Source organism: Anomaloglossus baeobatrachus, chromosome 3, assembly GCF_048569485.1.
Source record: "Anomaloglossus baeobatrachus isolate aAnoBae1 chromosome 3, aAnoBae1.hap1, whole genome shotgun sequence".
Classification (NCBI taxonomy): Eukaryota; Metazoa; Chordata; class Amphibia; order Anura; family Aromobatidae; genus Anomaloglossus; species Anomaloglossus baeobatrachus.
In genome coordinates, this window is record NC_134355.1 from 196,467,462 (window position 1) to 196,491,445 (window position 23,984).

The 23,984-nt window shown below is 45.1% G+C and overlaps 1 protein-coding gene across 6 annotated transcripts in view; it reads right to left on the reverse strand.

Annotated features, from left to right (window-relative positions):
- Positions 1–23,984, reverse strand: part of SCAF8 (SR-related CTD associated factor 8) — a 333,369-nt gene that overhangs the window by 302,686 nt on the left and 6,699 nt on the right. For 5 of the 6 annotated variants that reach the window (XR_012751614.1, XR_012751615.1, XM_075339680.1 and 2 more), the window contains exon 2: positions 6,344–6,388. The exons of the other annotated variant lie outside the window; for it this stretch is intronic. Coding sequence is in view for 3 of the 5 variants with exons in the window: in XM_075339680.1 (XP_075195795.1) it covers positions 6,344–6,388 (45 nt within the window). In the remaining 2 variants the exon portion in view is untranslated. The remainder of the gene's footprint in view (positions 1–6,343; positions 6,389–23,984) is intronic. 6 annotated transcript variants of the gene reach the window in all.

Below are 23,984 nucleotides of genomic sequence, written 5' to 3' on the forward strand. Positions count from 1 at the left end.
AGGAGATTTTTTAAAATTCCTGGATACAGGCCGCTTTTGAGGTAGAATGGTACTTTTACCACCCGTCGTCTCAGATATAAGTTTGTCCAGGGATTCTCCAAACAGAAGCAGGCCATGGAAGGGGAGTGTAGACAGGGATTTCTTGGAGGCACTGTCCGCATTCCATATTTTTAGCCAAAGGACTCTGCGGGCAAAGACAGCATTGGCCGCCGATAGGGCTGACAAACTAGCTGCATCTAGGGAGCCGTGAGAAAATAATTAGAGGCTAGAGAGAAGAAATCAAGGATCTCAAAAGCCGCAGGAGGAATATTACAAGAGCGAAGCATCCTGCGTAGGTTCTTGCTCCACACCCCCATAGCTCTCGCGACCCATGTTAAGGCAAACAGGGGGCGAAGAGAGGAGCCCGAAGCCTGGAAAATAGATTTACCCGCAGCATCAACTGCGCGGTCGGACGAGTCCTTCAGAGACGCGTTGTCTGAAACAGACATGACCGTGTGTTTTGCCAGTCTGGATACTGGCGGATCCACAACGGGGGGTACTGACCACGGCTTAACCATTTCAGAGGGAAAGGGATAAGCGAATGAAGAGAAGGGTTTTTTATTAAACCTTCTATCAGGGTGATCCCACCATTTAGATATAATTTGCCGAAAAACCGGATCCTGAGCAACGGATTTAGGAGGCTTCTTGGCCCGCTTGATTGCCGACTGAGAAGTCGGGTCAGGAGGCTGATCAGAGATCGACAGAGAGTGATTGACAGCCGAAATTAGTGTGTCTTCTATATGCCTAGACTCAGAAAGGACATCTGAAATCAGAGTCAGAGTCTTGGGAATCGTGACTACTAAAAGTCATAGAGCCCGGGTCAGACTGACCATTGTCCGAGTCTGAAGAGGCGTAGAGGTCGCAATGGCGCCCTTTGGAAACAGCCTTTTTACGTTCTGGGGAAAAGGGACCAGACGAAGCAGGCGGGCTCCTCTGAGGGAGCTGAGCCGGGGGAAGGCTGTGGGAGCCTGAGGACGGCTGGGATATCTGAGCGGCAAGGTCATCTAACCTTTTAGACATTAGAAGAGCCCATGCAAGCATTACGTCATCAGACCGGGAAGCTGCCTGGCCGGTGGCCGGAGCAGAATCCAGAGACTGCATGGCATCTTGGTCCGGCAACGGGGTCTGATGTGACACTGTAGAAGCGGCATGGCAGCCCCGGCATAGTGGATAGCTTCGTTAGAAAACGAGCGTCCACAGGTGGTACAGGCATAGTACAGGTCCATAGAGGACGCCTGGGAAGCTTTATCACCCTTGCGGTTACACATGTCAGCAATAGAGTCGTACAGCCCTATAGGGGTAGAGTTATATGAGTGAGGAGCCACTAGCAGTATTATAAAGTGACTGCTATGCAGAGCCGGTATATACCGTAGCAAAATGGCATATACTGTCAAACAGCCGGCATATACCTGCAGGCAGAGCCAGTATATACCGCTAATAGCTGATATACACCGCTAGTCAGCAGACACATACCGCTAGAGAGACAGCGATATACCGATGAGCAGAGCGGTATATAGTGCTGCAGAAGTGCAGAGCCAAGTCTGCTCCCCACGTGGAAAATGGCATCCAGCATTCCTGGCAGCCTGGAGGAGAGAGACGACCCCCGGAGGCTGATTGGTCTCAGGGATGGGACTAAGGCGGGCTTTGCACACTACGACATCGCAGGTGCGATGTCGGTGGGGTCAAATTGAAAATGACGTACTTCCAGCATCGCATGCGACATCGTAGTGTGTAAAGGCTCGATGAGACGATTAACGAACGCAAAAGCGTCGTAATCGTATCATCGGTGCAGCGTCGGCGTAATCCATGATTACGTTGACGCGACGGTCCGATGTTGCTCCTCGTTCCTGCGGCAGCACACATCGAGGAACATCTCCTACCGGCGTCACTGCGGCTTCCGTAGGATATGCGTAAGGAAGGAGTGGGCGGGATGTTTACATCCCACTCATCTCCGCCCCTCCGCTCCTATTGGCCGCCTGCCGTGTGACGTCGCAGTGACGCCATACGACCTGCCCCCTTAATAAGGAGGCAGGTCGCCGGCCAGAGCGACAGTCGCAGGACAGGTGAGTCCATGTGAAGTTGCCGTAGCGATAATGTTCGCTACGGCAGCTATCACAAGGATATCGCAGTTGCGACGGAGGCGGGGACTATCGCGCTCAGCATCGCAGCATCGGCTTGCGATGTCGTAGTGTGCAAAGTGCCCCTAAGTGTGACGGCCAATCGGAAAGGAGCTGCTCCTGAGTAAGGGAGCGGCTTCCAGAGCAGTGAGAGGGGACGTTGCTAGAATGCAGGCCGAAGCCGGGGGCTAAATTAATGATGCTCCCCGGGATCACGGCCTGCATTGCCCCACCGGCGCCTTTTCAGGCAGCGGTTTGGATGCAGGGGACAGATGACTCGTCGTCTCCCTACCTACTCCTGGCTCCGTCTGAAGACGCGTTGGTGATGGATGCGGGGATTTCAGGGACGCATCTTCGGCTCAAGGCTGAAGCAGGTCCTCGGCTCTGCTAGCCCTCTGGAGCTACCTTGGTGTGAGGTGCTTCCAGGGAGCCTGGAGGGGTACGCAGACCCGACCACTTGGGCGCGAGGGAAGACTGACGACTTGTGCACGCCAGGTTTCCTCTGCCCGTACATGGGGGGAACGGGGGTGGCAAGGCACCCTGGTATTGCCCCTATCAAAAACAGAATGAATAAGAAAAAGAAAACAAAATAAAATGTAAAAATAAAAACAAAATAAGCTGGCCTGAGGCACCTCTGGTGGAGCTCAGTCCAGACATGTCAGCCTCCCTGCTGACACTAGAAAAAACTGAGCTAGTTTCCTGCCTAGCTAGGGTATATGCTGTGGGGGGAGGAGCTAACACTTTATCAAATCTAGTGTCACACCATACTACCCACTGTCTGTGTCCCCCAATAAAAAGGCGAGAAAGGAATTATATTTTAGTGCAACCAATTTACAGCCAATCACTGTATGTGATCACTGGCCTCAGGTCAGTGATTGGCTGCAGCGGTCACGCGTTATAGACAGGATGGCACTGCTGCAGGCTTGCCAACAAAAAGCTCTGGGGAGCAGTCGGGAGGCAGCGCACCACCAGGGCTTACCCAGCAATGCTTATGTTGTTTGGAAGAACATTTCCTACCTTTGGAACATTTTCTTTTTAAATGGAAAACGACTTTAATGCAGAAATTTGTTTTTTTTTTTTTTTACAGCTTTGTCCAATTATTCACTCATGGGAAGTGTTTAACCACTGCTGATGGTATCAGGTATAAGGGCATGCTGGAATATGCAGTTCTTCCCTGGAACTAAGCTTGAGTTTTCCTGCAATTTGTAGCCCAGAGATGGGAGCATTTCCAATATGCAAATAGTGAAAGGTTGCGACCACGAGCAACTAACTGTATAACTAACTCTCCCTACCTAAGTGGACGTAACTGCACATGAGGTAAGAGACATGGCTAATCAGGAGAACTATACTACATTGCTTATTGGAGGTATCTGATAATATGATTACTATTACACCTACTACATATTGGGATAGAATCTTGGAGATGAGAATACCCTTTAAAGCCCATTTTCAAAGGCCAAATATTATAAGGTTTCATTAGTTGATGAGGGTTATACTAAAGGAGGTGATCACAGTTCCTATTAACTTTTTACTGACATATAATGTACATTTACATGATATGTTGGGTCCCTTTCTTAAATGTAATCTCAGAAAATGAGCATATACCATTGCCTGCCAAAAATGACTGCGGCTGAGGATCTGCCTTTAACAGTTGCTGCTAATTGTTAACTTAAAAGGGAACCCATCACCAGGATTTTCGTATATAAGCTAAAGCCAGTGCTGTACTGGCACTATCAGGCTGAGTCTATACATACCATCAGTGGTCAGCTTGGATGTATAGGTTTTGAAATCCAAGAAAGTAAACTTTATAAAATCGGCAGCTTCTTGAGTGACAGCAGCTGAGGATCAGATAATATCTGGGGGGTATTCATAGTTATCCCCTCCCTCTGGTAGAATTAGCATGAGTATGATACAATCGACCTAGCAAGACCTGTGTGCGGTCATACCCATGTGACCAGAAGGGACGGGGCCTCAGTGAACAAAGCTGATATCAGGTCACATGGGTATGACCTCACACAGGTTCTGCTAGGTCAATTGTATCATACTTATGCTAATTCTAACAGGGAGAGGGGATAACTCTGAATATCCCCCAGATATTATCTGATCCTCAGCTGCTGTCACTCAAGAAGCTGCTGATTTTATAAACTTTACTTTCTTGGATTTCAAAACCTATACATCCGAGCTGACCACTGATGGTATGTATAGACTCAGCCTGGTAGTGCCGGTATAGCACTGGCTTTAGTTTATATACGAAAATCCTGGTGATTGGTTCCCTTTAAACGCTGCTGTCAATCTCTGACAGCGGCATTTAGTGTCCGTACCAATGAAGGTCATGGCATACAACACAAATATGAGACACTGATGGGCTGCAACAACAGCCAGGGATCCGCAGAGGAAACCTGTGCCTGTCATGACAGTGCTCTGCTGAATCCGAGAGACCATGGCGGAGCGTCCTATGAGACCCTGATTTTTACTTTATGCTGCAATACTAGAGTACAAGCAATGGGACCATGTCAGGTTCAAGTCCCCTGAAGAAACTAAAGAATATATTAAAAAAAGTGTTTAAAAACTGCAAAAAAAATAAATATTACACTTTTCCCCGTTAAAAATAAAGGGAAAAAAAAACCATGTGGCATCACTGCGTCTGTAAAAACCAAGGCTATCAAAACATAAAACAAATTAGCCTAATTGATAAATGCCGTACAGAGAAAATAAATGACATGACATGCCAGAATTGATTCTGCAACACCACAAAAAAATGCAATAAGACATAAAAACGTTGTATCCTCCTCAAAATGGTATCGATAAAAATATTAGATTGGAAAATGAGCAAACATGGATCTCGAAAAATGGCATCACAAGCAGTATATATATTTTATTTAATGAATTTTCGTTTTTTTTCGCCACCTAAATAAATGATAAAAAAATGATACAAGTTAGGTATCACTGTAACCGCACTGACCTGGAGAATCAAACTGCCAGGGAATTTATACAGTACAATGAACAATAGAAAAACAAATCGCAAAAAACAATCGCAAAACAACACCTCATACAGCTAGGTGAGAGGAAACGCAGAAAACATGGCTCTTAGAAAAAGAGAAGAAAAAAAACTACGATCAGGAAGGGGTTAAAAAGGTATATAAAAAAAAAAAGACAACCCTAAAACAAAAAGAGTTGTTAATGTCCCCCATACACTTTAGATAAAAGTGGGACAAGCCTGCTGATTTTGGCTGATCATCTATGGTGTTAGGGGGTCTACTCCTCCCGATAGATGATGTTGGGGAGACAAGGATCCAGCTATTGGGATTTCAGCAGAAGACACTCTTGTCCGATGGAGAGACAGCAATCTCATAGAGGACATAGGCATATGGGGAGTCTGGAGACTCAGTGGTCTCATCTGTATGGGGATCTCATAAAACACAACTGCTGGAGAATTACAGGGCATCAGACACAACTTCCTGAACCCTCAGTCCAGAGCTCATTACTCTAGCACAATGTGCACCATTAGGCTATGTGCGCACGTTGCTTTTTACCTGCTTTTTACCTGCTTTTTTGCTGCTTTTTCTTCTGCGCTGTTTAATGCCAAAATGGATGTGTTCTTCTATTCAAGCAAAGTCTATGGGAATTTGGGTTTCTTGTTCACACTATGTTGTTCAAAATGCTGACTTTTGTGGCAGAACTTTGGTCAAAAACTCAGCTTTGCAGTGCAAAACCCAAATGGCAAAAACAATTGACATGTTGCTTCTTTGAAAAGCTGAGTTTTTGCCCAAAGTTCTGCCTCAAAAAGGCAGCATTTTGAATAACATAGTGTGAACAAGAAACCCAAATTCCCATAGACTTTGCTTGAATAGAAGAACACATCCATTTTGGCATTAAACAGCGCAGAAGAAAAAGCAGCAAAAAAGCAGGTAAAAAGCAACGTGCGCACATACCCTTAGACTGTACCATGATAGTATAACAACCACACAACCAAAGCCATTATTCTCATGTTACAAAGTTCACCAACAAGCATTACAGGCTATAGAGAAGTGCCCACACGGATCATCTCACTGACCGCTCGCACATTACTCCTCTAGGAGACTGCGGACCCCCAGCGTCACACAACCACATATGTACAAGAAAGTCTAAACAAAACATCACATGCAAAAAATCATTTAAGGTACAGGTTTCTCAGAAAATATTCAAACCTGACTAGAACGATATAGGGGCACTTCTATACCCTGATGTCGGCCCTGAAAAAAATGACAAATTGGATTAGCCACAATCACTTTTGAAAATTGTTACGTTTACCTCTTGATCCACCAAAACAAATAGTTCACATCTGCGTCATGGCTTATGTTCAAAATGGGATGTCATATGCTGACTTTTAGCAGGGGCCACTGGGTTACATCATGGGGTGCGAGTGACCAAGCATCTGATCAAGTGTTGCATGGCAATGTAAGAGCCTCCACTAACCATTCCGCCATAATAAAAAATCAGATTTTCCATTCTTTTTCATGTAGATACGGCCAATAAATAGCCAGTCCACACTCACCTATGGATTTCCTGCCACGGTTCCCTCCTGCTAACTGGTCCTACACTGGTCTATTCTCGTCTATTTCTTTGTCAGAGCTTCAGAGTGTGACCACTGCAGCCAATCAATGGCTGCAGTGTGACCAAAAGCATCAATGCTGAAGCCCCTGGGTGTCACACACCAAAACACGTGACCAAACCCACTGAATTTAATGGGTCTACAGGTGTCCATGTCTCCGGTACATGTGGAACCAGACACCACACATACTGGAGACATGGAGATGCTGGCTGTTATGACCTGCTGCAAACATGATGCATAGCCAGACACCAGCTTCTGGTAGTGTTCCCGAGGAATGTAAGCTCGCTCCTCATCGCTCAGCAGTGAGATCAGGGCTTACTGGTCTGGACTCCCCCGGTGTAATGACAGCCCTGATCTCACTGCAGAATCAGTACAAGGAGCTGGAGCACAGCAGACACAAGATTACCTCTCCCACAGGCATGTTCCTTCCATCAGTGATTGCTCAGCAACTCTCTGATATCACCCCCTTGGACCTAAAAGTTAACTAATTAGGTGCCAAATACTTTGATTGTTAAAATCTCCATAATAGACAGGTGAAAAAAAAAAAATGACTGAATATTTTATTCCGTCCTGCAGCCACAATTACGTAGTGTGTCCAGTTTAACTTCATAAACTTGGATAAAGGTCCTGTTTAAACCGTTTTACTCCCAGGATTTGTGTTATTTGACTTCTGCAATGATGATACGTTGACAGCGCTGCAGCCATTCATTGTGCTCAGCAGCACTGTTGATGCAGATTTAAAGAGAACCTGTTAGGTCCCTTATGCCATCCAATGCAGCAGCATTCATATTTGGAAGCTTAAGTTCCCTTACTAACCATCCCTGTATAACATGAGTCTCTAAAATCAATGTGTAAAATAAGCTTTTATTACCTCTGTTTTTCCATATGCAAATTAGGGCCTTGACTAGTCAGTTTTCCACAGACTAGTCGGCCCTCTTCCCATGTTATCATGCGTGATGACGTGATTTCCATGAGCCTGGGTCACTGCAGTTCCTGGGAATCTTGTGCATGTGCGTCTCATTTCAGCAGTGTCAGTGTGCCTCTCAAGCTGGGTGTACACATCCTGGATTCAGAGAGGTGCACTGCACATGATCACAAAACAGCTTCTGTACTGCCAATCATGCCCAGTGCGCCTCTTAGGCTCCTTTCACATTGCGTTTTTCTCTACGTCCACAGGTCCCGTCGGAGCATCCGCCCGAACCGCCCCTCCCCCACTCTGCCAAGCGTGTTCCAGACGCATGCGCCCGGCAGGGCCATTCACTGCTATGGAGTGCACTGCGTTAGCGTGTGCTCTGTTTTGTGCCATTTTTTGCACATATACGTTTCTGCAGACGGACACCCGAACGTAGGTGGACTATGTTCGGGTGTCCGTCTGCAGAAACGTATATGTGCAAAAAATGGCACAAAACAGAGCACACGCTAACGCAGTGTGCTCCATAGCAATGAATGGCCCTGCCGGGCGCATGCGTCTGGAACACGCTTGGCAGAGTGGGGGATGGGCGGTTCGGACGGATCCTCCGACAGGACCTGTGAGCGGAAGGTAAAACGCAACGTGAAAGGAGCCTAAGGCTGGGGCACTTACACCTGCCGAAATGAGCCGCGCACATGTGCAAGATTTCCAGGAACTGCCATGACACCGGCTTGTGGAATTCATATTATCAAGCCCCTGTGGAAAGAGGGCCGACTAGTCTGGAGAAACAATGCCCCTTCGACTAGTCAAGGCTTTACTTTGCAAATGAAAAACAAAGGTAATAAATGATTCTTATGCACACTGTTTTTTAAAAATGATGTGTTTCAGAGCTGGTTAGCAAGGGAACTCTGACATGCAAATGTGAATGCTGCTGGCTTGGATGGCATAAGAGACCCCATAGCCTGCCTTTAACTAGCCACAGAGTTCAGGGTTTGGCTGGAGCACTGCTAACAGCAAAGCAGTATTGTGAATTAAACCTGAGCGTGCAGAGGATTACTGAAAGAGGATAACTTCTTTTATAACTCTTGAGAAAGAATGGAAAAAATGTAATAAAAAGAAAAGAGGAAAGTTGCTATTTTAACAAGCACTTTGTGATTTTATCTAATTATAATATTGAGAAAAGCTCTATGAGGAGTAATTGTACTCAGAGAATGTTCACCTGTCAGCAACTTTGATTCTGGTACTGAAACCCCCATTAGTTGTTAAAACAAAGGAGTAAAGAAGCTCAGTTATCTGAAGCTCTCCTCCATAGCTCAAGGCAGGCTCAGAATAAAGTGGGGGCTCGAGTACCTGCACCCCTACTAATGAAACGTCACACGTTATACATCATCCAAACTGTAAAGTTGTCAAAATGGAAAACAAAACAAAAAAGTAAAAGAAGGAACACTAATCCATATGTTCTCTACAGGTTACCGTATATACACATCTGCCTGCAGTAATATCAGCAATGTTCATATTACCACAGCTAAGGCTTTACAGTGCAGTGCCATGCAAGGCACACACATATAGGGCATGACGCACAATCTATAGTGCAGTGATGTACCAAGTACACACATATAGGGCAGTGATGTACCAAGTACACACATATAGGGCAGTAATGTACCAAGTACACACATATAGGGCAGTGATGTACCAAGTACACACATATAGGGCAGTGATGTACCAAGTACACACATATAGGGCAGTAATGTACCAAGTACACACATATAGGGCAGTAATGTACCAAGTACACACATATAGGGCGGTGATGTACCAAGTACACACATATAGGGCATGACGCACAATCTATAGTGCAGTAATGTACCAAGTACACACATATAGGGCAGTAATGTACCAAGTACACACATATAGGGCAGTAATGTACCAAGTACACACATATAGGGCAGTAATGTACCAAGTACACACATATAGGGCGGTGATGTACCAAGTACACACATATAGGGCAGTGACGCACAATCTATAGTGTAGTAATGTACCAAGTACACACATATAGTACAGTAATGTACCAAGTACACACATATAGGGCATGACGCACAATCTATAGTGCAGTGATGTACCAAGTACACACATATAGGGCAGTGACGCACAATCTATAGTGTAGTAATGTACCAAGTACACACATATAGTACAGTAATGTACCAAGTACACACATATAGGGCAGTGACGCACAATCTATAGTGTAGTAATGTACCAAGTACACACATATAGTACAGTAATGTACCAAGTACACACATATAGGGCAGTGACACACAATCTATAGTGCAGTGATGTACCAAGTACACACATATAGGGCAGTAATGTACCAAGTACACACATATAGGGCAGTGACGCACAATCTATAGTGTAGTAATGTACCAAGTACACACATACAGTGTAGTGATGTACCACGTACACGCATATAGTACAGTGATGTACAATCTACTGTAGTGTAGTGATGTACCAAGTACACATATATAGTACAGTGATGTACCAAGTACACACATATAGGGCTGTGATGCACAATCTATAGTGTAGTAATGTACCAATGTACACATATATAGTGCATTGATATACCAAGTACACACATATACACTGTGTGCAGAATTATTAGGCAAATTAGTATTTTGATCACAGGATACTTTTTATACATGTTGTCCTACTCTAAGCCGTATAGGCTTGAGAGCCAACTACCAATTAAGTAAATCAGGTGATGTGCATCTCTGTAATGAGGAGGGGTGTGGTGTAATAATTATTAGCAACTTCCTTTCCTTTGGCAAAATGGGTCAGAAGAGAGATTTGACAGGGTCTGAAAAGTCCAAAATTGTGAGATGTCTTGCAGAGGGATGCAGCAGTCTTGAAATTGCCAAACTTTTGAAGCGTGATCACTAAACAATCAAGTGTTTCATGGCAAATAGGGTCGCATGAAGCGTGTTGGGCAAAAAAGGTGCAAAATTACTGCCCATGAATTGAGGAAAATCAAGCGTGAAGCTGCCAAGATGCCATTTGCCACCAGTTTGGCCATATTTCAGAGCTGCAGCGTTACTGGAGTATCAAAAAGCACAAGGTGTGGCATACTCAGGAACATGGCCAAGGTAAGGAAGGCTGAAAAACTACCATCTTTGAACAAGAAGCATAAGATAAAACGTCAAGACTGGGCCAAGAAATATCTTAAGACTGATTTTTCAAAGGTTTTATGGACTGATGTAATGAGAGTGACTCTTGATAGGCCAGATGGATGGGCCAGAGGCTGATCAGTAAAGGGCAGAGAGCTCCACTCCGACTCAGACGCCAGCAAGGTGGAGCTGGGGTACTGGTATGGGCTGGTATCATCAAAGATGAACTTGTGGGACCTTTTCGGCTTGAGGATGGAGTGAAGCTCAACTCCCAGACCTACTGCTAGTTTCTGGAAGACAACTTCTTCAAGCAGTGGTACAGGAAGAAGTCGGTATCGTTCAAGAAAAACATGATTTTCATGCAGGACAATTTTCCATCACATGCATCCAACTACTCCACAGCACGGCTGGCCAGTAAAGGTCTAAAAGATGAAAAAACAATGACATGGCCCCCTTGTTCACCTGATCTGAACCCCATAGAGAACCTGTGATCCCTCATTAAATGTGAGATCTACATTGAGGGAAAACAGTCCACCTCTCGGAACAGTGTCTGGGAGGCTGTGGTGGCTGCTGCATGCAATGTTGATCGTAAACAGATCAAGCAACTGACAGAATCTATGGATGGTGGCTGCTGAGTGTCATCATAAAGAAAGGTGGCTATATTGGTCACTAATTTTTTGGGGTTTTGTTTTTGCATGTCAGAAATGTTTATTTCTAAATTTTGTGCAGTTATATTGGTTTACCTGGTGAAAATAAACAAGTGAGATGGGAATATATTTGGTTTTTATTAAGTTGCCTAATAATTCTGCACAGTAATAGTTACCTGCACAAACAGGTATCCTCCTAAGATAGCCAAATCTAAAGAAACCCTACTCTAACTTCCAAAAATATTAAGCTTTGATATTTGAGTCTTTTGGGTTGATTGAGAACATAGTTGTTGATCAATAATAAAAAAAATCCTCTAAAATACAACTTGCCTAATAATTCTGCACACAGTGTAGTACAGTGATGTACCAAGCACACATATACAGTGCCTACAAGTAGTATTCAACCCCCTGCAGATTTAGCAGGTTTACACATTCGGAATTAACTTGGCATTGTGACATTTGGACTGTAGATCAGCCTGGAAGTGTGAAATGCACTGCAGCAAAAAAGAATGTTATTTCTTTTTTTATTTTTTTTTTTTTAAATTGTGAAAAGTTTATTCAGAGGGTCATTTATTATTCAACCCCTCAAACCACAAGAATTTTGTTTGGTTCCCCTAAAGTATTAAGAAGTATTTCAGGCACAAAGAACAATGAGCTTCACATGTTTGGATTAATTATCTCTTTTTCCAGCCTTTTCTGACTAATTAAGACCCTCCCCAAACTTGTGAACAGCACTCATACTTGGTCAACATGGGAAAGACAAAGGAGCATTCCAAGGCCATCAGAGACAAGATAGTGGAGGGTCACAAGGCTGGCAAGGGGTACAAAACCCTTTCCAAGGAGTTGGGCCTACCTGTCTCCACTGTTGGGAGCATCATCCGGAAGTGGAAGGCTTATGGAACTACTGTTAGCCTTCCACGGCCTGGACAGCCTTTGAAAGTTTCCACCCGTGCCAAGGCCAGGCTTGTCCAAAGAGTCAAGGCTAAGCCAAGGACAACAAGGAAGGAGCTCCGGGAAGATCTCATGGCAGTGGGGACATTGGTTTCAGTCAATACCATAAGTAACGTACTCCACCGCAATGGTCTCCGCTCCAGACGAGCCCGTAAGGTACCTTTACTTTCAAAGCGTCATGTCAAGGCTCGTCTACAGTTTGCTCATGATCACTTGGAGGACTCTGAGACAGACTGGTTCAAGGTTCTCTGGTCTGACGAGACCAAGATCGAGATCTTTGGTGCCAACCACACACGTGACGTTTGGAGACTGGATGGCACTGCATACGACCCCAAGAATACCATCCCTACAGTCAAGCATGGTGGTGGCAGCATCATGCTGTGGGGCTGTTTCTCAGCCAAGGGACCTGGCCATCTGGTCCGCATCCATGGGAAGATGGATAGCACGGCCTACCTGGAGATTTTGGCCAAGAACCTCCGCTCCTCCATCAAGGATCTTAAGATGGGTCATCATTTCATCTTCCAACAAGACAATGACCCAAAGCACACAGCCAAGAAAACCAAGGCCTGGTTCAAGAGGGAAAAAATCAAGGTGTTGCAGTGGCCTCGTCAGTCTCCTGACCTTAACCCAATTGAAAACTTGTGGAAGGAGCTCAAGATTAAAGTCCACATGAGACACCCAAAGAACCTAGATAACTTGGAGAAGATCTGCATGGAGGAGTGGGCCAAGATAACTCCAGAGACCTGTGCCGGCCTGATCAGGTCTTATAAAAGACGATTATTAGCTGTAATTGCAAACAAGGGTTATTCCACAAAATATTAAACCTAGGGGTTGAATAATAATTGACCCACACTTTTATGTTGAAAATTTATTACAATTTAACTGAGCAACATAACTTGTTGGTTTGTAAGATTTATGCATCTGTTAATAAATCCTGCTCTTGTTTGAAGTTTGCAGGCTCTAACTTATTTGCATCTTATCAAACCTGCTAAATCTGCAGGGGGTTGAATACTACTTGTAGGCACTGTAGTAGTGCAGTGATGTACCAAGCACACATATATATAGTGCAGTGATGTACCAAGCACACATATATATAGTGCAGTGATGTACCAAGCACACATATATATAGTGCAGTGATGTACCAAGCACACACATATATATAGTGCAGTCATGTACCAAGCACACATATATATATATATATATATATATATATATATATATAGTGCAGTGATGTACCAAACACACATATATATAGTGCAGTGATGTACCAAGCACACATATATAGTGCAGTGATGTACCAAGCACACATATATAGTGCAGTGATGTACCAAGCACACATATATAGTGCAATGATGTACCAAGCACACAATATATAGTGCAGTGATGTACCAAGCACACATATAGTGCAGTGATGTACCAAGCACACATATATATAGTGCAGTCATGTACCAAGCACACACACATATATATAGTGCAGTGATGTACCAAGCACACATATATATATATAGTGCAGTGATGTACCCAGCACACATATATATATAGTGCAGTGATGTACCAAGCACACATATATATAGTGCAGTGATGTACGAAGCACACACATATATATAGTGCAGTGATGTACCAAGCACACATATATATAGTGCAGTGATGTACCAAGCACACATATATATAGTGCAGTGATGTACCAAGCACACACATATATATATATAGTGCAGTGATGTACCAAGCACACATAGATATAGTGCAGTGATGTACCAAGCACACATATATATATAGTGCAGTGATGTACCAAGCACACATATATATATAGTGCAGTGATGTACCAAGCACACATATATATATAGTGCAGTGATGTACCAAGCACACATATATATATATAGTGCAGTGATGTACCCAGCACACATATATATATATAGTGCAGTGATGTACCAAGCACACATATATATAGTGCAGTGATGTACCAAGCACACACATATATATAGTGCAGTGATGTACCAAGCACACATATATATAGTGCAGTGATGTACCAAGCACACATATATATAGTGCAGTGATGTACCAAGCACACACATATATATATATAGTGCAGTGATGTACCAAGCACACATAGATATAGTGCAGTGATGTACCAAGCACACATATATATAGTGCAGTGATGTACGAAGCACGCATATATGGTACAGTGACATGCTAGGTGAATTCATTGCGGGTTGTAGTTTGTAAAATGGGGTCACTTATTAGAGGGTTCTGCTGTTCTGGCACTTCATGGGTTCTACTAATGTGACAAGGAACCTGCAAACCATGCTACAAAAATCTGCACTCCAATATGGTGCTTCTTTCTTTCTTAGCCTTTCTACTTTACTGAAAAGTAAGTTTGCGACCACACACAAGTATAACTAAACTCGAGTAATTATGTCATAAATTATGTGGTCCATTTTCTCCTACTAGTCCTTTTGACAATTAAAAACTTGTGGCTAAAGTAAGATTTTAGTGGAAAATTTAATGTAGAAGTTCACAGTCCAATATTATACAATTCTGTTTAATTTGCTCACAATACCCCTATATAAGAAATAAGGAACCACTGGCTGCTGGGCAGATTCTCCAGGACTATAGTGCATGTGCTGGTAGCCCCGTTTTACAAGCCGCTGGCCTTTTCATCTCTCCTTACAGTGCAAGCAGGCAAACACAATGTTTACCATTGAATGGTGTGGAGCATGCAATGAAGGATTATGTCCTGACGCAGGCCAGTGCCAGGACGGACTCTGTGGGAGGAGCTAGCGAGCTCTATGCACCTGTCCTGCCGAAGTAGACCAGAACCCCAGTGTATTTAATGTGATGTATATGCTTCAACCCCAGTGACTCCTATGTGATGTATATACAGCAGTCGAAGTGTATCCTGTCATGAATACAGCAGTCTCAGTGTCCCCTATGTGATGCATATACAGCAGTCTCAGTGTCTCCTATATGATGTATACACAACAGTCTCGATGTCTCCTATGTGATGTAAATACAGCAGTCTTGGTTTATACTATGTGATGTATATACAGCAGTTTCAGAGTCTCCTATGTGATGTATACAACAGAACTCCCACTGCTTGCTTTCTATAAATGTATTCTGAGCATGCAGTGTTATATTCATCTGTGTTCACAACTGACTGATAAAAATTATTTACAAAACTTATTGCAAAGAGTCTGCTGAGCTCCAGATTGACACAAATCTGGAAAAGCAGTTAGAAGCAGCAACATCCATACAACCGAACATCACATCCTCACTAAGAGAAGCTATTTCAGCAGTTACATTAATGGTGAATTAATTTAATATTTCCCCAAATATAGAAGGAAAATTTCCAGCGTTACAGCCAGCTGTCAGTCACTGACGGTGGCGCGGCTACAGCCACTTAACTAATGTACAGAGCGATGGCTGACACCACACGGGCGCCACCTCTATAACTGAAATTCACAGGCTGTAGGGAGGAATAAAGTTCATTTCCTCCAAGCAGCGGGGCTCTCTATGCAGGCACCAGGAAGTTTCAGAATGCTATTAACCTGCAGATTAACCCTATATCTACAAATTAGTTGTGTTTTTAAACTGACAAACTCCCTTTAACTTAAGAGAAGTTAAGGGGTGCAATTATTAAAATGGGGTTATTTACGAGTTTTCTGACATATAGGCCCCCAAAGGCACTTCAAAGTCAAGTGGTACCTAAAAATATAGATCTGGTAAATTTAATAGGAAAATAAAATGCCCTAATGATGTTGAACTTTTAACTTTTCTAACAACTTGACAAAAAAAAGAAGCCATTTCAAGAATGACACTGATGTAAAGTAGATGTGATAAATATTATTTACTAACTTTTTTTATTTAAGGGCAAAGAAATTCAAAGTTCAAAAATGGTAAATTTTTCTACATTTGTCAATTTTAGATATTTTCATAACTAAATGAAAATCATCTTGACTTAAAGGGAACCTGTCATCAGGTTTTTCCTTTATGAGCTGCGATCATCATCAGTGAGCCCCTATATACAGTATTCTAGAATGCTGTTTATAACTGCCCAGGCCGCTATATGTAATGTAAAAAACAGCTTTATTATAATCACCAAGTGGGCGGTTATGTCAGATGGATGTCACCGCTCTCAGTCGACTCTTCCTCCATCTTGTGCGATCACTGTCCTCCTCCCCAGCCCCATGTACATGACATGTCCTGCATCATTCACAGAGCCTGCCATTGCACTCTCTGACCTGCTGAGGGCAGAGCAAAGTACTGTAATGCGCAGGGGTGAGAAAAGGTCAGAGACCACCCATGCATGTGTACTACAATACTTTGATCTGCCCTGGTGAGAGCAGATCAAAGTGCGCATGTGCAGGAGCGCAATGGAGGCGTCTGTGTGAATGACGTAGGACACATCCACATAGGGCTGGGCAGGAGGACGACAATCGCACAGGATGGAGGAGGCACTGGACCGAGAGCAGTGACACCCATAAGACCGGACCGCCCCCTAGGTAATTATTATAAAGGTGTTTTTTATGTTCTACACTGCGTCCTAAGCACTTATATACAGTATTTTAGTGTGCTATGTATAAGGGCTCACCGATGGTGGCCGCAGCTCATAAGGGAAAAACCTGATGGCATGTTCTCTTTAAATTTACCACTGACATGAAGTACAATGTGTAATGAAAAAACAATCCCAGAATTGGTGGAATATGTGGAAGCATTCCAGAGTTATTCCCACACGAACAGCCATATCAGATGGCATGTGGAAACAGTCTTTGGCAGTAAAGGGGTTAACATAAGGCTTCACTGTTATACTACCATGTTATTATGCAGTATTCCAACCTAACCATAAGGCTGAGCCCAGCAGGGTACCGGTATATTCATAATCTGTACACATTTCAAAATGCCCAGACTGACCACAAGTCTTACAACCCAAGCGTATCGCCTCTCTAACACATAGCCTGTAAGTGAAAGTAGCGAGCGCTCCGGCCAGGCTGGGCATTGCAGTGCATATCCATCACATAAGACAGGATGATTAGGCCCATGATGCTCCACAAAAACACTGCCAGTGGTGGACCCGAAATGTCTTTATTGTCACCTCTGCATTAGTTTTTACAGCGGCTTTTTTGCTACCGTTTTCTCTTTTTACTTGTGTATAAAATAAGGAGCTGCTTATAAGGAGGCGCCTGAGGAATGCTTATGTCACACTTAATCACTTTGCGGCTTTGGAAACCCGAAGTAGTAAAGAGAAGCTCAAACGTCTGGATATACGCACAGGTGTTTTACCATTGAAGCGTGTATGTCCAGCATCTGAAAGATGCCGGATGCGGTGCGATGCGGCAAAAACCGCCGCATGCGGTTTTTGCCACTGCACATGCTCAGTAGCCTGCCGCAAGCGGCAAAAACCGGACGGCCAGCATGTAAAAAACGTATGCAAAGGATGCGGTGTTTTCACTGCATCCGTTGCATAGGTTTCACAGCCGGATGTGTGAAAGCAGCCTAAGGTCTAAGCCACACGGCATGAAAATCAGAGTGAGTGGAATGTGATGTTTTATCGCATTCCACTCGGACCAATATTAGCCTATGTCCTGGCACCCATGAGCAATTATTTTCTCAGCCCTAATCGGACCGAGAAAACAATCGCAGCATGCGATGGGATTGTAATGTGAGTCTTGTTTCTCTCGCACCCATTCAAGTGTATGGGGCAAGAGAAAAATCGCACTGCACTCGCAGTACACCGGTATACCACGAGTGCAGTGCGAGAATGGCAACAGCCGCCAACGGAGGAGAGAGGGAGATAAATGCCTCCCTCCCCTCCTCAGTGCCGACCCGCCTTTCCTCAGAGCCGGCCCGCCCCCCACAGCTGAGGTCCGATCATATGATTGGACCTCAGTCGCAGGGACACTCGCATGACACTCGGCTCCTGCTGTGCTGCCAGCATGAGCTGAGTGTCATGCGAGGATTGCAGCAGATCCCCGTGTGGCCCCGGCCTTAAGCCTCTCCTGACTAACTCTGCAGAGCACTTGTGGTTTTACTTTATAAAAGAGCAGCTGCCAAACTACTGTGGCGGCGGCTTATCTCAACAACAACACAAAGGATCGGTGGCCAAAAAGCAGACATATAGATCCTTCTCTCTCCTGATCTCATCTCTCCGGGTAAAGTTCATATACCCTCAATACACATTAGACTGTTGGCCGAACCCAACGTTTGTCTTATGTGTATAGGGGCTTTCAATGGATTTCCTGGGCTGAAAAGTCTGCAGTTACTCTCTGTGCATACTGTCATAATTTCCCTATAATGCTTGCATAAGTGGGTAGTGACGAGTTGTCACACGGCCACTGATATGCGATTTGCATAGTTGTGGCCAGGAGCTGACTTGACTCTCCTGCGTTGCTCTCAATGTTCTTTTGACAGAAGAGCAAGAAAGTCTAGTCGGCACGTGACCACAACTATGCAAATCACATGGTCTTGCATTCACGTGACCACCTACTCAATACAGAAAATACAGAAGAATCAGAAATGTGTGTATATCACACACTGCCAGGATTTGTCTGTATGCGGAGACATTCAGTGTCTGCAGACTTTTCTACTTACAGTAGGGAACCCCTTTAAGGCTATGTCTGCACGCTGAGCATTTGCTGCAGACATTTTCTGTATAATATCTGCACCTTCTGCTAGAACAACGCACCAAAAATGCAAGCAATTTTGATGTGGGTTTTTTTTCAATGTATTTTTCATAATGAAGTCAATGGGTGTAAGGCCTTCTGCGCACTAGACGAAATTTCCCGCAGATTACCCGTGGATTTGCTGCATGTTTCGCTGCAGAAAATGTTCATAACATCTCTGCAGTGATTCACCAGCAAATCCTATTGGAAAAAAAAATGCTGTGCGCACTAGGCGGATTTTGACAGCTGCATGTTTTGCTGCGGGATTCCCGCAGCAAAAACAATTGCATGTCACTTCTTTTCCGCAGGTAGCTGCAGGACTGGCTACCGGAGAATCTCCAGTAATGCCAGGCCTGGATTCAGTTACCTGCACTGAACTCCGGAGCTGTCACCTGAGCTCCGGAGTGCAGCGTAGACTAAACTGCGAGCGCCGAGTGATTGTTTCCCCGGCGATTGCAGTTTAGTTCAGGCCGGGCTGATCTCCGAAGCTCAAGTGAAAGCTGTAGAGAGGCCGGGCTGCACTCTGGAGCTGTCACCTGAGCTGCGGAGATCAGCCTGGCTTGAACTAAATGGCAATCGCTGGGGAAACAATCACTCGGCGCTCGTAGTTTAGTCTAGGATGCACTCCGGAGCTCAGGTGGGAGCTCCGGAGTTCAGTGCAGGTAACCGCGGCCAGGCCTGGCATTACTGGAGATTCCTCCGGTAGCCAGTCCGACGCTGGCTGCGGCATTTCTGCACCAAATCCGCAGGAAAACGCAACAAACCACATGCGGATTTGGATGCGGATTTCGGTGCGGTATTTTCCCGCAAGTGCGGAAATCTTACTGAGCCTCCGGAATTTTCTTAAGAAAATTCTTTTTTCTAGTGCGCACAGGGCCTTAGGAATGAAACATGCAGCCAAAAACGCACCAGCAATTGACATGCTGCAAATTATTTTCTGCACAAAATCTGCAAGGAAAAAAAGCAACATGCGCACAGCAGTTCAGAATTCTCATTGACTTTGCTGGCATAAGGATAAACATGCAGCATTGTCACAAAACTGCACCAAAAAAAGCATCGAAAACGCAGGGTGTGCACACAGCCTAAGGCCCCTTACACACATCCGTTTTTTGCCATCAGTTGCAATCCGTCGCATTTTGAAAAAAACGGACCCAGCGCTGGATCCGTTTTTGTCTCATTGACTTGTATTAGCGACGGATTGCAACGGATGGCCTCACATTTCATCCGTTGTACGACGGATACGTCAAAAAATCTTATTCTGTCGGACGGAGACGACGTCCACAGTCACGTTTTTTGTTTGCGTCGAAAAAACAGACAGCGACAGATTTGTTGTTTGTTAGAATTGAAGAATATGGGCACAGGATCCGTAATAAACCGTCAAATGACGGATTCCTGCGATGGATGATGGATCTCTCTCTCTCGTCCAGGATGGGGTGATATAAGTGATCCTTTTTTTACAGGGATCCGTCGCATCGGTTTTACCACAATCTGCGACAGATCCGTCGCATCAGTCACAAAACGGATTGTGACTGACAGAAAAAAAAATGATGTGTAAAAGGGGCCTAAGACTAGTAAGATATATAGTAGCAAAACTTTTTCAGTAAAACTTGACTTTTAATGAGATAGTTAAAACAAAATGGTTTAAATAAATATTCAGAAAATATTCCCCAGTAATGAGCAGATGACGAAGATTATACAAAGATTCTTCAGAATGACAAATGTTACAAATGTCTTCCGTTATACTTGACACTAATGCGGGCGTCACACGGTACGATCTATCGTGCGATTGCACGAGCGATCGTACCCGCCCCCGTCGTTTGTGCGTCACGGGCAAATCGCTGCCCGTGTCGCACAAAGTCGTTAAACTGCCGTCACACGTACTTACCTGCTGAGCCACCTCGCTGTGGGCGGCGAACATCCTCTTCCTGAAGGGGGAGGGACGTTCGGCGTCACAGCGAAGTCACACAGCGGCCACCCAATACAAGCTGAGGGGCGGAGATGACGTAAACATCCCGCCCACCTCCTTCCTTCCGCATAGCCGGCGGGTGCCGTGGGACGCAGGTAAGCTGTGTTCATCGTTCCCGGGGTGTCACACGGAGCGATGTGTGCTGCCCCGGGTACGATGAACAACCGGCGCCATGAAAAATAAACAATTTTTTAAAAATAAGCGACGTGTACACGACTCACGATTTGTAACCGATTCTGTGTCGCTCAGAGGTGTCACACGAGACGACGTCGCAAAGGATGCCGGATGTGCGTCACGAAAACCCGTGACCCCGACGATGCATCGCACGATAGATCGTCTCGTGTGACGCCCGCATAAGGCTATGTGCCCACGGGAGCTTGTACCTGACGATATATCCGCTGGTACGTCCGCAGGTTTCCTGCAGCAGCTCCCTGGAATCCGCAGCTACACATGGCTGCGGGATTCCAGCAGAATTGTTGCGGTAAACCTGCGGATATTCATGTGATTTACCTGCGGAAGTCCCGGCCTCTATCTCCATAGTGGAGGGCCGGGATTTCCGCAGGTAAATCCGCAGGAATTGACATGCAGTTATGTGTGGCTGCAGCATATTCCGCAGTCGCACATTCCGCAGCATGGACACAGACACTCCCCATGTCCCATAGGGTAACATGGGGAGTGTCTGTACTTGCTGAAACCTGCGGATTTATCTAGAAAATCCAGATAAATCCGCAGGTTTTCTGCAGCAAAATCCGCAGGAGCAAGCTCCCATGGGCACATAGCCTAAGGGGCTGCCTCACGATAATGTACATTTTAAAGAGAGTCTGTCGCAGATTTTTGCTTTCCACGAGGCAGCTAATGGAAATCTCGCACATGTGCACAGCTCATTATGGCAGTGTCAGTGTGCCTCAGAAGCAGGGTGTACGCTTCCCGACTTCATTAGGTGCACTATGCATGACCGGATGTTCAGGAGACTACTCACGTACAAGTCTTCTGAACCTTCTTGTCATGCCCAGTGCACCTAATGAAGCCGGAAAGGGTCCACCCGGCTTCAAAGACGCACTGACGTGGCCAATGTGGGCCGCTTACATGTGCAAAATGTCCATGCGCTGCCGGTGAAGCTGGCTCATGGAATCATCTCATCATGCACACAACAATAAATCTCCCCTCCCGACAGTGACATGACGTGGGGCAAGCTGCTAAGGGCTCATGCGCATGTTGCGTAATAGCATGCATTTACGCTGCGTACTGCACTGCAGCGTAAATGCATGCGTCCTGCGTCCCCTGCACAATCTATGTAGATTGTGCATGAGACGTGTGCACGATGCTCTTATGAACGCAGTGATTTGGGTGCTAAAATTTTGACCCAAATCCGTGCGTTCATAAAATGAGCATGTCAATTATTCTGTGCGCTATGGATGCAGCTCCCACTCTGTCTATGGTGAGGGCAGCAGCCACATGTGCTGTCAAATCGCTGCAGAATATTCAGCAGTTACGTGCGCATGAGCCCTTACTGCACAGTCCTGCTCCCAGAGCCTGCGAGTAGTACAGACGTACACTACATAGCTGCACTGAAGATCAACGGAAATAATAATATAATAATGTAATATGTAATGTACAAACACACACTGTCGCTCCATTCAATGCGGTTCTTCAGAGCCCCAGTTCTCGGCATTGGTGAGCTTCCGTTCAGTCAGACCCCAATAAATAGGAAGTTATCTGTACGAGTGTATTACATTGTATACGGCAGTGACCGCCACTACCCCGAGATCACCATGTATATCAGCGCTTACAATCCAGTCCACTGAACTCTGTCTAATTAGTGTATGATGTAATACTGTATTAATGTTTTCATGTATAAATAGATTCTATTACAGATATGACCTATTGCTAATTACGTATTCCTCCTTGGCTAAAGATACTCCTCAAAACTCCTAAGGCTGTGTGCGCATGCACCTTACAGTCCCAGTAAAGTGGATGGATTTACAGAAATCTGCCCTGTGCTTCTTTATATTCTGTGTAGTCTGATCTGTGGAGCGTGTTTCCATTCCACAGCATGTCAGTTTCGCTCATGGGTACGCCACGTTTTTTGTGCAGATTTTTCTCATAGGCTTACATTAGACATCTGCAAGAACTCACATGCATTTTAGTGCAGAAAATCATCAAAAACGCAGGCCATCCGCACAAGTGTATCAATAGCGTTTTGTACCAGGAAGTATCAAAAACAAAGCAGCTTTACTTAAAGTATGACGCACCAAAGAGAGGCAAAAACACAGCGCCAAAAACATGACAAAAACATGTAAAAAAACACATAAAGAGTGCAGAAATGGTGCAAAAACTGTGCAATATTAAAGGGAACCTGTCGCCAGATTTTTCCCTATTAAACTAAAAGAATCCCCTTCTGCAGCTCCTGGGCTGCATTCTATGAAGGTGCACCTTGGCCCTGACTCCCCTTCCAGACCCCGAATATAACTTTATAAAACTTGGCCCTTAGGTATGCTAATTACCTTCGTTGGCCAGATGGGCGGGCTCATTTTCTGCTCCTTTATCCCCCTCCTGCCGCTGATCGCCGTCCTCCTTTCTTGATTGACGGGATGACACCTCTGTCCTCATCCACCTCGTTGCATTTTCAAATCTCGCGCCTGTGCAGTTAGGTCGGCTCACGCAGGCACAGTTCGCTCTGCCATATTGCAGGCAGAGCAGAAAACATAGCTGCCCTCGCTTGCGCTGGTGAGCTAAATGCGCAGGCGCGAGATTATGGGCAGGTACGAGCATGGCGCTAGTGAGATCATGCACAGCGCCAACCTCACCAGCGCCATGCTCGTACCCGCCCATAATCTGGTGCCTGTGCATTTAGCTCACTGGCGCGAGCGAGGGCAGCTGTTTTCTGCTCTGCCCGCAATATGGCAGAGCGAAATGCGCCTGCACGAGCCGACCTAACTGCATAGGTGCGAGATC